The sequence below is a fragment of the Schistocerca serialis genome, chromosome 5 (genome assembly GCF_023864345.2).
Source record: "Schistocerca serialis cubense isolate TAMUIC-IGC-003099 chromosome 5, iqSchSeri2.2, whole genome shotgun sequence".
Taxonomy (NCBI): domain Eukaryota; kingdom Metazoa; phylum Arthropoda; class Insecta; order Orthoptera; family Acrididae; genus Schistocerca; species Schistocerca serialis.
Window position 1 is genome coordinate 830,081,672 of NC_064642.1, and position 14,417 is coordinate 830,096,088.

Genomic DNA, 14,417 nt, shown 5'->3' on the forward strand with positions numbered 1-14,417 from the left:
AAGTTAAAGGATGCGCTGGATATGAGTGACACTTCGCTCCATGAGTCTATAAATATGTTAATTTCAGAAGTCTCCATGGTCCCTGCTATTATAGATTGTGGATTGTTGATAACTAGGCTTTGGTCTTCCAGCAGTAACCATTCTTTAGTAGGTATTTTGTGTGTGAAATTAACATACTTATTATGAACTAGGCCTCCCAGTGTATCTCTACGACCTGGGCCCCGGCCCTGGATCCAGATCGCATCACGTTTTCCTCATTATCAGTAATCACAGGTTGGTTACCGAATCAAGATACTATGTTACCACTTTGTGTTCTACTATTACTCAGTACAAATTCCTGCGAAGTTACTGGACTTAAATTCGAAGGTGGATGTTTCTTTTGACAATTGTCATCACCATTTTTTCTATTGCACTGGTGTACTCTAGCTAGGTTGACTTTATGCTTTTTGAAATTATTACCACTATTCCTTTTGTAGTTCAGATTTTCCCCTTGATGTAGAGTTTCATTATGGTCTTGATTTATTGCATCTAGAGCTTCAACAAAAGATAACAATTCTTCAACCGTTTTCCAGCCCCTACGCAAGATGTCTTTCATTTCATAGATGGGTAAATGTGTAATTAAATTCTAAATAATCCCTCTTCCTCCATCGGTTTATCCAAATACTTCGCCCTTGTTTAAATGCCAGTCGAAATATTTTCTCACAGAACCCCACATATTATTGTAATATTTTGGGTCCCACAAATCTGATATTAACTTTTCTTGTGCACTAGCCAACCAATATTTTTCTTTAAATTTCTTCTGGAAGTTTTCCCAAGAAGAAAAGTTCTCAATATTTACAGTACCCCATTCTGAGGCTTCCCCTGAAAGTTACCCCCCAGCAAGTTCAATTTTCTTAGAATCTTCGTAGTTCTTTGGCAAAGCTTGATTGAATCTTTTCAAAAAGTGAGTTGGATGTACATCCCTGTCCGGTTTAAGCTTAGGGAATTGTCTCAATAATCCCGAATTCACTCCCCATTGCAAATCGGTAACTACTTCACTAGTTAAAACAACATTCAGTGAAGTTGTCCGTTTTTCCACAAGTCATCTATAACCTTTCAGGTATCTCAAAGTTCGGAAGAAACAGTAGGCGATACATTCCCAGAGGTTACTCTCGCTACAACTTTTCAATCTATCATTTCCTCCGCCTGTTCCTGCAAACTACTTACATTTATAATGTCTGAGTTCGTTAGTTTATCTTTGAAGTTTCTTTCTACATTATCTACTCGTGTAATTTTCGATTGGATTATTGTCATTAACTTATCTTGCTTATCGATGCACTCTTTTACAGTGTGCAACCCCTGCTTTACAGCATCAAACTTAACATTGCATGCATTTTCAAATGATCCTAACTTTCCACTCATTTCAGATTCGATCATTCTGTTTTTGACTAAAGTCAGTGAAAAGTCGATTTACATGGAGGTTTAAAGAGTTAGTTACTTCATTCGTTAATTCTAATTTCAAATCCTCTACCTTATTGTTTAAATCGTCAAATTCAGTCTTTAAAGCCACCATACTTTCGCATAAACTACCAAATTCTTTGCTTTGCGATTCTACTTTGGCATTTAGCAAATTTAATTGAGAATTTACTGAGCCAAGTTCTTTCTTGAAAGTTTCATTCTGAGCATTACAAGCTTCATTTAGTTCCTCTCTTAAAGCGGCTGAATCTGCCCTCTAGGCTTTAATTAAATTTACTAATTCAGACCAATCTGGCATCTATTTACTAACTTTGACAACCATAGCTGATTCTTGAGTTTTTTCCATTTGTCCTAAGTTATCTATATTCTTATCAGCTTTAGGCCTAGTAATCATTTTAAAAAATTCAACTCTGATTATAATACGAGGGTAATCCCAAAAGTAAGATCTCTTATTTTTTTATAAGTACATAGACCTGTTTATTTCTACAGTGGTGTACATCAGTTTACAGCTTGAACATTTAGTTATTTTTTGACATAATCACCATTTCTGTCGATACATTTTTGTAGACACTGTGGCAGTTTTTGTGTGCCCACGTCATACCAGCTCGCCGCCGTGCTGTTTAGAAAGTTATGAACCTCTTCTTTCACCTCGTCGTTGGAGCTGAATCGCTGGGGCCACAATTAACGCTGACAGGTACTGTGAGACTGAAAAAACTCAAACGGGCAATTCAGAACCGGAGAAGAGGAATGTTGAGCAACAAGAGCGTACACATTCTCCATGACAACACTCACCCACACATCGCTCGGCAAACCATTGCTCTCCTGCAACAGTTTCAGTGGAACATAATCACCCACCCACCCTGTAGACCTGACTTGGCGCATGTGACTATCACCTGTTCTCTAAGATAAAAGAACATTTGGCCGGAAAGCGATTCAGCTCCAATGACGAGGTGAGAGAAGAGGCTTGTAACTTTCTGAACAGCATGGCGGCGAACTGGTATGACATGGGCGTACAAAAACTGCCACAGTGTCTACAAAAATGCATCGACAGAAATGGTGATTATGTCAAAAAATAGCTAAATGTTCAACCTGTAAACTTATGTAAACCATTGTAGAAATAAACAGGTCTATGTACTTATAAATAAATAGGAGACCTTACTTTTGGGATTACTCTTGTAACTACAGTAGTATTGTTCACTGAACAGTTCTTACTAAAACAATAAAGTTCTGTTTTACGCTCGCCCGACATAGAGTTTAGGCTGCATCGGTAAGCGGATGTGTAACCAGCACCGGCGAACAGCAACTTATGCTGGTGGCGTCGGTTGTTGTTTTCTACGTAGGCACTGGTGAGTGGATGTGGAAGCATGTCAGCACCGATGGACAGCAAATGATGCTGGCAGCATCGGATGTTGGTTTCTGTGTCTGCTTACCCACCATGTGTGAGAGCTGTTATACTCTCTACACCAGATCTTCTCAGTCGAATTGTTCTCAGTGTATCTCTTCTTAGTCTAATACATCGAGATCTTCTCTCTGTTCATTTAACGTTGTAATAACAACATTGTAATATAACAGTAATATAAAATAATATATAATATATGATAATAACATTGTAATAATTACTAATTTTCAGCATTTGAATTTTTAGGCAGAATCCAGTTCCATGAACTGGTTGTTTTGTCTTGTTATGCTCGGTTGCTATGGCAACATCTAATATCATCTTCTCTCGTATTTGTCTCAAAATTCCTATTTTCATGTCGTTTCACACAGGTTGCCACGTTCTAATGCTTTGGACGATTTAAAGTGGCGAAGTACGTGTGCAAAATCTCACTTCTTTAACGATAGACTTACTTGAGATGGTCAGCCGACTTTCCTTGCTGGTTACCTTGCTGCTGCAACCTCCTTTTCTCTTCTTCTCTGAAGTATATCTGCTAGGAACAGGAATTTCTCAAGATTCTTTCTACTTATAAGAATAAGCAGACATACGCAGTTTCTTTTGCTTAACTTCATGACATTTATTTGAACATCAATCTTTTACAAAACTCATTTTCCACATAAACAAACACTATCAAGTAAGTCTCTTTGCTTGTCCAAAGGTTAAAAACAGAGTTCATTTACACATAAGAAAAGGTTGGCTTAGAACCCAAGTCCATTCTTAATCTGAATCTGAACACCTGTCTTATCCTCTCCATGTCCAAAACGAACAATAATTAACAATATTTCAACTGTTCTTTTTTTTTTTTCACTACAATAGTCAAAGTTATACAACAGCACAGAATACATAAACACTTGGTACATAAACACTCCTTGTTCTTTCACTACGGCTTCCATGGTGCGACCGGCATACACTTGTCAGTGCCGTTTGACCTCCATGTCTACAGTCTTCGTACTATGCACTTGGAACCTGCACACACAGACACGCAACTCACAGTAGATAGGCTCTCTCACACTTATATTTAAAATATCGTGTGTTCAAGGCGGTAGAAGGCTGAGTGATTCTAGAATTCACGCGGAAATTCTCAAAGCACTACAGTGTATGACATTTTTATTACGGTATAGACAGGACACAGCATTCCAATCAGCACCCTGAAGGCATGCGACATGTGACACGGCCGCCTCGCAAAATGCCCCTCACATTATGTCACTTTGTGGTGAGATACTCTTAATGACTTGTCGACACAGCATCGCAGACGGCCAGAGAAACGAGTCACTGGGGCGTTATTAATAGTTACTGATCAGACCACCGATCACGTTCGAGCCTGCTATGTTGCCAGTCCCCCCTACCCTGCATCCCGGCTATCGTTATCCTCAGCCCACCAGTCATACGCTGAGGTCCAGAGTCTGGAGAACAGTGTCGCCCCGCCTGCACACTGCTGCCAAACACTACGAATCCATCTGGCCGGCCAGCACCAGCCGAGCCATGGGAACGTCAACTGCCAGCTGTCATCTTGGCACCACCCAACTGCCCTGTTGCAGTGCAGCGTTGCTTCACTTGAGCCGGGGTCTGACGCCTCACAGTGCTCACAGGATGCGGACACCGAGAACCAACATTGGGCCGTGTCACCAGGTCTGCTCCAGCTCTTGGAACAGTAGAGAGTTTCCCTGAGTACAGTCTTATATTGTGGCAGCTCCCTTCACTTCTGACAGATCCCGTATTCACCGCCAACTAGTCTGATCCGTGACAGCCAGGTGGGACAGTTTTGTCGTCCTGACAGGCCCAAAAGACAGCTTATCTGCCACCCGTCATAGACTTGTCAGCCCCAGGCCATTGCATTCATAATGCACAAGTAACTGTTCCATTAAAATGGTTTAAAGTAGAAGAAGAAAAGAAAAAAAGGTAAATTCAAAAGAGGGTGCTAGATGTGTTTCAACATTAACCTTTTGTGATCAGTTTGTCTTATTTTCATTAACATGTAATATTTGCAATGATTTGTCTTATATGTAATATTCGGAGAAGACAGTAATTGTTGGCATATTTTATATCTCTCTGTTATGAAGTTGTGCAAATTAATAAAAGTACAGTGTGTGTAATCTGCTATCAGTCTCAAAATATTACACCCCCTGCGGGTCCGGGGTAAGAATAGGCCCGAGGTATTCCTGCCTGTCGTAAGAGGCGACTAAAAGGAGTTTCAACCGTTTCGGCCTTCTGTGTGTTGGTCCCCCTTGGGGTTTGACCTCCATTTTTCAAAATTCTACAGAAGTACGAGCCTTTTGGGGAAGGACACCTTACATGGTGTACCACTGGTCCTAAGTGCACTAAGACCTTGGCACTCAGCATTGCACCGGCGTTGCCACCATACCCATTATTCCTCAAATTGGGCCTAAACGCCTGATGGGTTGTCCAAGTTACGCCCATAGTGCATCTCCATCTGCACCAGCGATCATGATGGACTTTCCATGGCACCAGAAATCCAGCACGGTAGCCAGCCCGTTGTGGTGGGGTCGTCATGTACCCTCTAGGTTGTAGCCCCCTGACAACACAGGGATCGTACTGCCGATACCTGAGCTGCACCCTCCCCACGTTGGCCAAGGAGTAGATGCCCGTCTCCTTGGGGCATCAGGACTCCCGGCAATGGTCATCCTGCCAGGTGGCCCTTGCTGCGGCTGGGTGGCGCCCGTGGGGAGAGCCCCTGGTCGGAGTGGGTGGTATCGGGGCGGATGTTTCGCACATGAAACGTCAACACGTATCAGGTCGCTCTGCGGCCGAGTCTTCCAAAAGAAAAGGTACCGTTTCTAGTTCTGGTTCTCCTGCCCTTTCCCCCTTGGCCACTCCATGGGAGGAGGGACAGGCCCGCCGGCTTGGGGCGAAGTACTTCCCCCGCTATTTGGTCTGTTCTCGAACAGATGGGGGGACGTTCGCCACCTCCAAGCCCATGTTCTTTGTTCAGCACATTGAGGACGTCTTCGGGGAAATCGAGGCTCTCAGCAAGATGCGATCAGGGTCCGTTCTTATCAAGACCACCTCTGCCACACAGTCGGCGGCACTCCAGGTGTGCGACCGCCTAGGGGACATCCCAGTCTCCATTGTCCCACATCTGGCACTAAATAGGACGCAGGGGGTTATTTTTCATCGTGACCTCCTGCTACAATCTGATGAGGAGCTCAGGGCCAACCTGGAGCGCCGCGGCGTGCATTTCGTCCGGCGAGTCCAGCGCGGCCCCAAAGACCGTCGCATCGACACCGGGGCCTTTATCCTCGCCTTCGAGGGGGACGTTCTCCCGGAGAAGGTAAAGGTGATGTGCTACCGGTGCGACGTGCGACCTTACGTCCCGCCTCCTATGCGCTGTTTTAGGTGTTTGCGCTTTGGGCACATGTCGTCCCGGTGTGAGGCTGAGCCCCTTTGTGGCGACTGTGGACGTCCTCTTCGTGAGGAACATACTTGCACCCCACCACCTCGGTGCCCTAATTGTCCTGGCGTCCACTCGCCTAGGTCCCCAGACTGCCCCGCCTATCAGAAGGAGAAAAAGATACAAGAAATCAAAACTTTGGATCGGCTCTCTTATTCTGAGGCCAGGAAGAAGTATGACCGCCTTCATCCCGTGTCACTGGCCACTTCGTTTGCCTCAGTTGTGTCCACTCCTTCCGCTGTATCCTCACCTCTATCCTGTCCCCCCTCCGCCTCCTCTGCCCATCAGGGGGCTCTGCCTCCGCCTCCCAAATCCCTCCCTTCCAACTCCTCCTCCCCCGCGGCCCCCACCCCCCCTGCCCCAGGGGCCACCCTTCCTCCTCCTCCTCCCCCCACGCCACCTGAGAAGCGATCCTCTTCTCAGGCGTCCATCGGGGAAACGTTCCGGACCCCAGCTTCCGAGGTCCGGCGTTCCAAAACGGACCACGCGCGTGAGGACCTTCTTCGGGTCCAGCCCACCATCCCTGTGCCTCCTCGGCCTTCCAAGAACACCTCCAAGAAGAAGTCTCTATCCCCCTCTCCACCCCGACGCGTTTCATCTGACGCTTCATCCGTGAGTCGCTGCTCCCGGCCGTCCTCAGTTTCGCCGGGACGCTCTGCTGCCAGGCGTCCGCCGGCCTTTTGTCGGCAAATGATGCGGCCCCTCCTACACAATCAGGGACAGCGGCCGCAGCTGGCGACGAGTCGATGGAACCGGATCCGCCTGCCGTCAGTTGTAGCGTTGTTGCCTCGCAACCTGGCCCTCCGCGGCCATCGAGGTGACCAGCTCTTCCCCGTCTCGTTCCCCCAACTTTTTGACTAGCAATGGCGTTGTTTCATTGGAACATAAGAGGTATTCGATCTAATCGGGAGGAATTACAACTGCTCCTCCGCCTGCACTGTCTGCTCGTCCTTGGTCTCCAGGAAACCAAGTTGCGCCCGACTGACCGTATTGCCTTTTCCCACTATACCTCGGAGCGGTATGACCTCGCCCCTGTGGACGGTATCCCAGCTCATGGTGGGGTCATGTTGCTCGTTCGGGACGATGTCTATTACCATCCCATCCCATTGACCACCACACTCCAAGCAATAGCTATCCGCATTACTCTTTCTGCTTTTACCTTTTCAGTTTGTACCGTCTACACTCCACCGTCATCTGCTGTTAGTCGGGCTGACATGATGCACCTGATCGATCAGCTTCCCCCGCCGTTCTTATTGTTTGGCGACCTCAATGCCCATCATCCCCTTTGGGGGGGGGGGGGGTGTTCTACCACTCTTGCCCGTCGGTTCGAGTGGTATGTCCTTTCTGACACCTATTCGAGCGACCACTTCCCCTGTGTCGTTCGTCTCCTGCACCACACCCCATCCCCACGTCCTTCGCGCTGGAACATACTGAAAGCTGACTGGGGACTTTACTCCTCCCTGGCGACCTTTCCGGACCACGATTTTCCCAGTTGTGACAGTCAGGTCGAATACCTCACGGCTGTTATTATCCATGCTGCCGAACGTTCCATACCTCGTACTACTTCTTCTTCACGTCGCGTTTCCGTCCCCTGGTGGAACGAGGCTTGTAGGGACGCTATCCGTGCTCGACGACGTGCTTTACGCACCTTTCGCCGCCATCCTACGTTGGCGAATTGTATTGAATACAAACGACTCCGAGCGCAATGCCGTAGAGTCATCAAAGACAGCAAAAAAGCTTGCTGGGCCTCTTTCACGAGCTCCTTTACCAGTTTTACTCCCTCTTCCGTTGTTTGGGGTAGCCTGCGCCGGCTGTCGGGCATTAAGGCCCACTCCTCAGTACCTGGCCTGACCTCAGGTAATGAGGTCCTTGTTGATCCTGTGGCTGTCTCCAACGCCTTTGGCCACTTTTTCGCGGAGGTTTCAAGCTCCGCCCATTACCATCCTGCCTTCCTTCCCAGGAAAGAGGCAGACGAGGCTCGGCGACCTTCCTTCCACTCGCTGAATCTGGAAACTTACAATGCCCCCTTTACTATGCGGGAACTCGAACGTGCGCTTGCACTGTCCCGGTCCTCTGCTCCGGGGCCAGATGCCATTCACGTTCAGATGCTGGCACACCTTTCTCCGGGGGGCAAAAGCTTCCTTCTTCGTACCTACAATCGCGTCTGGACCGAAGGTCAGGTCCCCATGCGTTGGCGTGACGCCGTTGTTCCTATACCCAAACCCGGGAAGGATAGACACCTTCCTTCTAGTTACCGCCCCATTTCTCTTACAAGCTGTGTCTGTAAGGTGATGGAGCGCATGGTTAATGCTCGGTTAGTTTGGATTCTTGAATCTCGACGACTACTTACTAATGTCCAATGCGGCTTTCGTCGCCGCCGCTCCGCTGTTGACCACCTTGTGACCTTGTCGACATTCATCATGGACAACTTTTTGCGAAGGCGCCAAACGGTAGCCGTGTTCTTCGACTTGGAGAAGGCTTATGATACCTGTTGGAGAGGAGGTATCCTCCGCACTATGCACAAGTGGGGCCTACGCGGTCGTCTGCCCCTTTTTATTGATTCCTTTTTAACGGATCGAAAGTTTAGGGTACGTGTGGGTTCCGTATTGTCCGACGTCTTCCTCCAGGAGAACGGAGTGCCTCAGGGCTCCGTCTTGAGTGTAGCCCTTTTTGCCATCGCGATCAATCCAATTATGGATTGCATTCCACCTAATGTCTCAGGCTCTCTCTTTGTCGATGACTTCGCGATCTACTGCAGTGCCCAGAGAACATGCCTCCTGGAGCGCTGCCTCCAGCGTTGTCTAGACAGCCTCTACTCATGGAGCGTGGCAAATGGCTTCCGGTTCTCTGAAGAGAAGACGGTTTGTATCAACTTTTGGCGATATAAAGCGTTCCTTCCGCCATCCTTACATCTCGGTCCCGTTGTTCTCCCATTCGTGGACACAACTAAGTTTCTAGGGCTCACGTTGGACCGGAAACTGTGTTGGTCTCCACATGTCTCTTATTTGGCGGCCCGTTGTACACGTTCCCTTAATGTCCTCAGAGTTCTTAGCGGTTCATCTTGGGGAGCGGATCGCACTGTCCTGCTTCGCTTGTATCGGTCCATAGTCCGATCGAAGCTGGATTATGGGAGCTTCGTCTACTCGTCCGCTCGGCCATCCCTCTTACGCCGGCTCAACTCCATCCACCATCGGGGGATACGTCTTGCGACCGGAGCCTTCTACACTAGTCCTGTCGAGAGTCTTTATGCTGAAGCTGCCGAGTTACCATTGACCTACCGGCGCGACATACTGCTGTGTCGGTATGCCTGCCGGCTGTTGTCTATGCCCGAACACCCCTCTTACAAGTCCTTCTTCGCCGATTCTCTCGACCGTCAGTACGGGTTGTATGTGTCTGCCCTGCTGCCCCCCGGAGTCCGCTTCCGTCGCCTGCTTCGACAATTGGATTTTGCCCTCCCTACCACCTTCAGAGAGGGTGTGAGCCCGACACCACCTTGGCTCCAGGCTCCGGTTCGTATTTATCTCGACCTCAGCTCACTCCCGAAGGAGGGTACTCCGGCTGCAGTGTATTGCTCACGGTTTGTCGAACTTCGTGCTCGACTTGCTGGTCACACCTTTATTTACACCGATGGCTCCAAAACTGACGATGGTGTCGGCTGTGCCTTTGTCGTCGGGACCGCCACCTTTAAATACCGGCTCCTTGACCAATGTTCCAGCTTTACGGCCGAGCTTTTTGCTCTCCATCAGGCCATTCAGTATGCCCGCCGCCACCGCCATTCATCGTATGTACTCTGCACTGACTCACTCAGTGCTCTTCAGAGCCTTGGGGCTCCCTATCCGGTCCATCCCTTGATTCAACGAATACAGCAGTCCCTCCATTCTTTCGCTGATAATGGCGGTTCTGTCAGCTTTCTGTGGGTCCCCGGACATGTGGGAGTGCCTGGGAATGAGGCTGCGGATGCTGCAGCCAAGGCTGCAGTCCTCCAGCCTCGGCCAGCCTCCCATTGTGTCCCGTCATCTGACGTTTGTGGGGATGTATGTAAGAGGCTTGTGTCCTTGTGGTGGGATGCTTGGTCATCCCTCCAAGGAAACAAGCTCCAGGCAGTAAAACCGCTCCCAACTGCTTGGACAACTTCCTCCCGACCATCTCGGCGCGAGGAGGTCCTTCTGACCAGGTTGCGGATTGGGCATTGCCGGTTTAGCCACCGCTACCTGCTCTCTGGTGACCCAGCCCCGCAGTGCCCTTGTGGTCAGGCATTAACGGTGCGCCATGTTTTATTGTCGTGTCCCCGTTTTAGTCAATTTCGTGTTGTCCTGTCCCTGCCATCTACCTTACCGGATGTTTTAGCTGATGACGCTCGAGCAGCTGCTCGTCTTCTGCGTTTTATAACTTTAACTGGCTTGACCAAAGACATTTAACCTTTTTACTTATTTCATCTGCATCTTTGTCAGGTCCTTTTGATGTCCCCCCATCCCCTTGAGTTTTAGCAGGTTCCTTGTGCTCTAACACCAGTGACTGGGCGCTAATGACCTCAGCAGTTGAGCGCCCTTAAACCCTAACAAAAAAAAAAAAAAATCAAAATATTACTTTTGTAATCCAATCATTTTCTTTGTTGTAGGTACCTGGCTGTGGATAGCAGTGGAGATCAATGTACAAAAGAGAAGGAGAATTTACAGAAGTTACTTCAAAAAATTGAAGAGAGGCGGAAACAGAAAAAAACCACACTCAATACATTGCAAAATGAAACTGGGTATATCACTGAGAGCTCTACAGTGCCACAAGGAGGAAATGAAAGCGAAAGTGTCAGCAAGAAAAAGAAAAAGAAGCGGAAGTTGTCAGATGCAAATGAAGCAGATAGCGAGGATGTTAAAAATATGAGAATTACAGAGACTGGAGATGTCATCTCTAATGATGCACAGACTGATCTTATAAAGGTTGATGAGTCATATCAGTCTGAAAATGAAATAAAAGATTCAAATGAAGTGAATAATGAAGAGAATTTACCTGAAAGTGAATTCACTGTTCTTGGATCTGATAGCTTTGCAAAGAAACAAAAGGTAATTTTGGAAAGTAAAGCCACATGTCTGATAAGAGTTACTAGCTTGCCCGAATTCACGTTAATATATGCATTACATGGTTTCAGTGGTGCATTACTTCTAATTTGTAGAACAAGACTTACTAAATTTCTTTTTGTTTCCGTGGCAGTGAGTAACACATTGGTTTGGAAATTATGCCAGGTATTTCACCTTGTCAGTAATGTCATAAGTGGAATAATCACATGTGCTGGCTAATGGATGATGATTGTGATTCTGAGCTGCCGACTATTGTCTTGCTCTAACATGAAGCTGTTACATGTGCTTGTATTTATTAGATGTAGTGGACAACACAGTTTAGATGTTATTAAAGTCCTGAGAAGGGTGGTACACAGGTAAAATACTGGACTCTGTTCATAAGGAATGGGACTCAAATCCCGTATCCAACCATCCAGGCTTAGTATTGTTACAGTTTCCATAAATCAATACAAGTAAATTATGCGTTGGTTTCTTCAAAAGTGCCACATCATATTTCCTTCTCCATCCTGAAATCTGAACATGGGGTCCACCTCCAGTAACATTAGTGTCAACAGGGCGGTAAAAGCTGTTCCTCCTGTATCCTCACTACTAAGCCACTGTTGAATGCAGCCAAATATAAAATTGTAAGGTAAAGTGAAAGTTTCCCATTTCAAGATTACAAAATTGCTTGGGGACAGCCAGTTGTAATGCTTTCAGTGAACATACAGTCACAGATCTGTAGTTGCTCCAATTTAAGAAGTTTGTCCTTTAATAGTGTTGTGAGCTAGACACATTCAGCAGTACATCGTAACTTATGTTGAACAGATATTTGCAGTAAGCAGTTAATTTTGTCATAAAGCAACCCTGCCTCACTTCTTTCTCAACTGCTGCTTCCCTTTTGTGTCCTTCAACACTTAGAGCCGCTTTTTTTAGATAACTTTCTGCTCCCCATGTTGTATCCCAGCCACGGTCAAAATTCAAATCATATAGTCCAGTCAAAATTGTCATTTGCTTTCTCTAAATCTACAAATGCAGGTTTGCATTTCTTCAACCTAGCATTTAGGATATGTCATAAGGTCAGTTATTGCCTGTTATATAGCTGCATTTCTCCAGAAACCAAACTGGTCTTCACTCAGGTCAGCCTTTGCCAGTTTTTCCCTTCTTCTGTGAATAATTTTTGTAAGTATTTTGCAACCATGTCTTATTAAACTGACTGATTGTTAAAACATATCTCCAGGGCACAGGCATTCCAGAACCACCCCTGCTTCCTCCGCAGTGTACTACTGCTCTGCAATCCTTACTCCATACATCACATCTCCGAAATTAAATCCCTTGCTCTCCAGCACCTGGATGGGTGTTCCAGAGACCATCTCCATAAATTATCCAACTTGCTGATATCCTACTGCCACCTCGGGGAACCACTATCAAACCTGTATCATACACACAGTGTTCCTCCTCATCCACCCCTCATAGCAGCTAATCCCTGCCTAGCTGATTTTTTCAACTTGCCACATCCCCCAAAACTTCCTACCAACCCTCCACCAAATCCAGAGCCAAAGCATTCCCGTAACACTGCTGTTAACCTTTCCACCAAAACCCTCAGCACCACAGAAGTTTAATTTCTATCCAAAGGCCTCACTTTTAGCCCTACACCCAACTTCAACCATGCTGGACTTGTCAAAAACCTATTCTCCTTCTCCCAATCCCTGCCATGGAAGCACTTTTTTGCTGTCAGTGCCTCTAACCAAAACCTCTCTAATGCCAAAATTGAATCCTGCCTTTTCCAGTTCACACGACCATCCAACTGTGATCCCCCCCCCTCTCCCACCTGCTGGTCACCTTCCAGGAATTCCTTACCTCTAACTTAGTCTCAACCATCCGTCCCTTTCCCACCACACCAATCTTTCAGCAGAAGAAAGAACAACCATACACAATTTCAAAACAAATCCTCACCTATTCATACTACTTGCAGGCAAAGGTTCCACCACTGTTGTTATGAATCGCAGTGACTACGTGGCAGAAGGCCTCTGTCAGTTGTCTGACTCCTCCAGAGTTATCCCATCCCAGAAGTCCAACACAAACTCCAGCCCCTGCTTTAAAGGCTTAGGCCTTTCCCAGCATGTCTTCCCTGAATCTATTTCAGTCCTCACCCCTATGACATCCCGCATTCCCACCTTCTACGTGCTCCCCAAAATCCACAAACCCAACAATCCAGGATTTCCCTTTGTGGCTGGTTATTGTTTCTCCACTGAAAGAATTTCGGCACTCATTGATGAACACCTCTAACCAATTGCCCATAATCTAGCCTCCCACCTCAAAGACACCTTCACTGACTCTCCACATTGTCCACCCTTTTACCTCCTGGTTTCCTATTCGTGACTGTTGACACCACCTCTCTATACACCAACATCCCTCATTCTATTGAACACTACCTCTCCCAATGTCCTTCAGATTCGAAATCCACTACCTCATTCGTCTTACACCTTACTAACTTGATTGTAACCCACAACTACTATTTGAAGGGAAAGTGTGTAAACAAATCCACGGCACAGCCATTGCATCCTCGTATGCCAACCTTTTTATGGGCTATCTAGAGGAGACCTTCTAGCCTCACAAAACACCAAACCCCTAGTCTAGTTCAACTTCATTGATGAGATCTTCATGATCTCAACCCAAGGCCAAGACATCCTATCTTCATTCCTTCACGACCTCAACATCTTATCTTCCATCTGCTTCACATCGTCCTCCTCAACCCAGCATGCCATCTAGATGTTGACCTCCAGCTCTCTGATGGCTCCAGCCGCACCTCTGTCCACATTAAACCCACCAATTATTTTCAGTTAATGCCCAAATTTTAATTTTTGGAGTTTCTCCCCATTGAGTCTGTATTAAGCAGAACTTACTTCCTTGTAGTAGAGATCTGCACAACTCCATGTTAGGTGCTTTTTCTTCTGACGCTGCAAAACTTATTCTTCTTGACCGTGTAGGTAATGTAAATTTCATTTATCGGATTACTTCTACACAGGGTGGTCCTTTGATATTGACCGGGCCAAATATCTCACGAAAT

The 14,417-nt window shown here is 46.8% G+C and overlaps 1 protein-coding gene across 1 annotated transcript in view; it reads left to right on the plus strand.

Moving 5' to 3' along the window:
- LOC126481507 (ATP-dependent RNA helicase DDX51) overlaps positions 1-14,417 on the plus strand; it is a 155,805-nt gene that overhangs the window by 12,205 nt on the left and 129,183 nt on the right. The window contains exon 2 of the mRNA XM_050105303.1: positions 10,918-11,356. Coding sequence (XP_049961260.1) covers positions 10,918-11,356 — 439 coding nt within the window. The remainder of the gene's footprint in view (positions 1-10,917; positions 11,357-14,417) is intronic.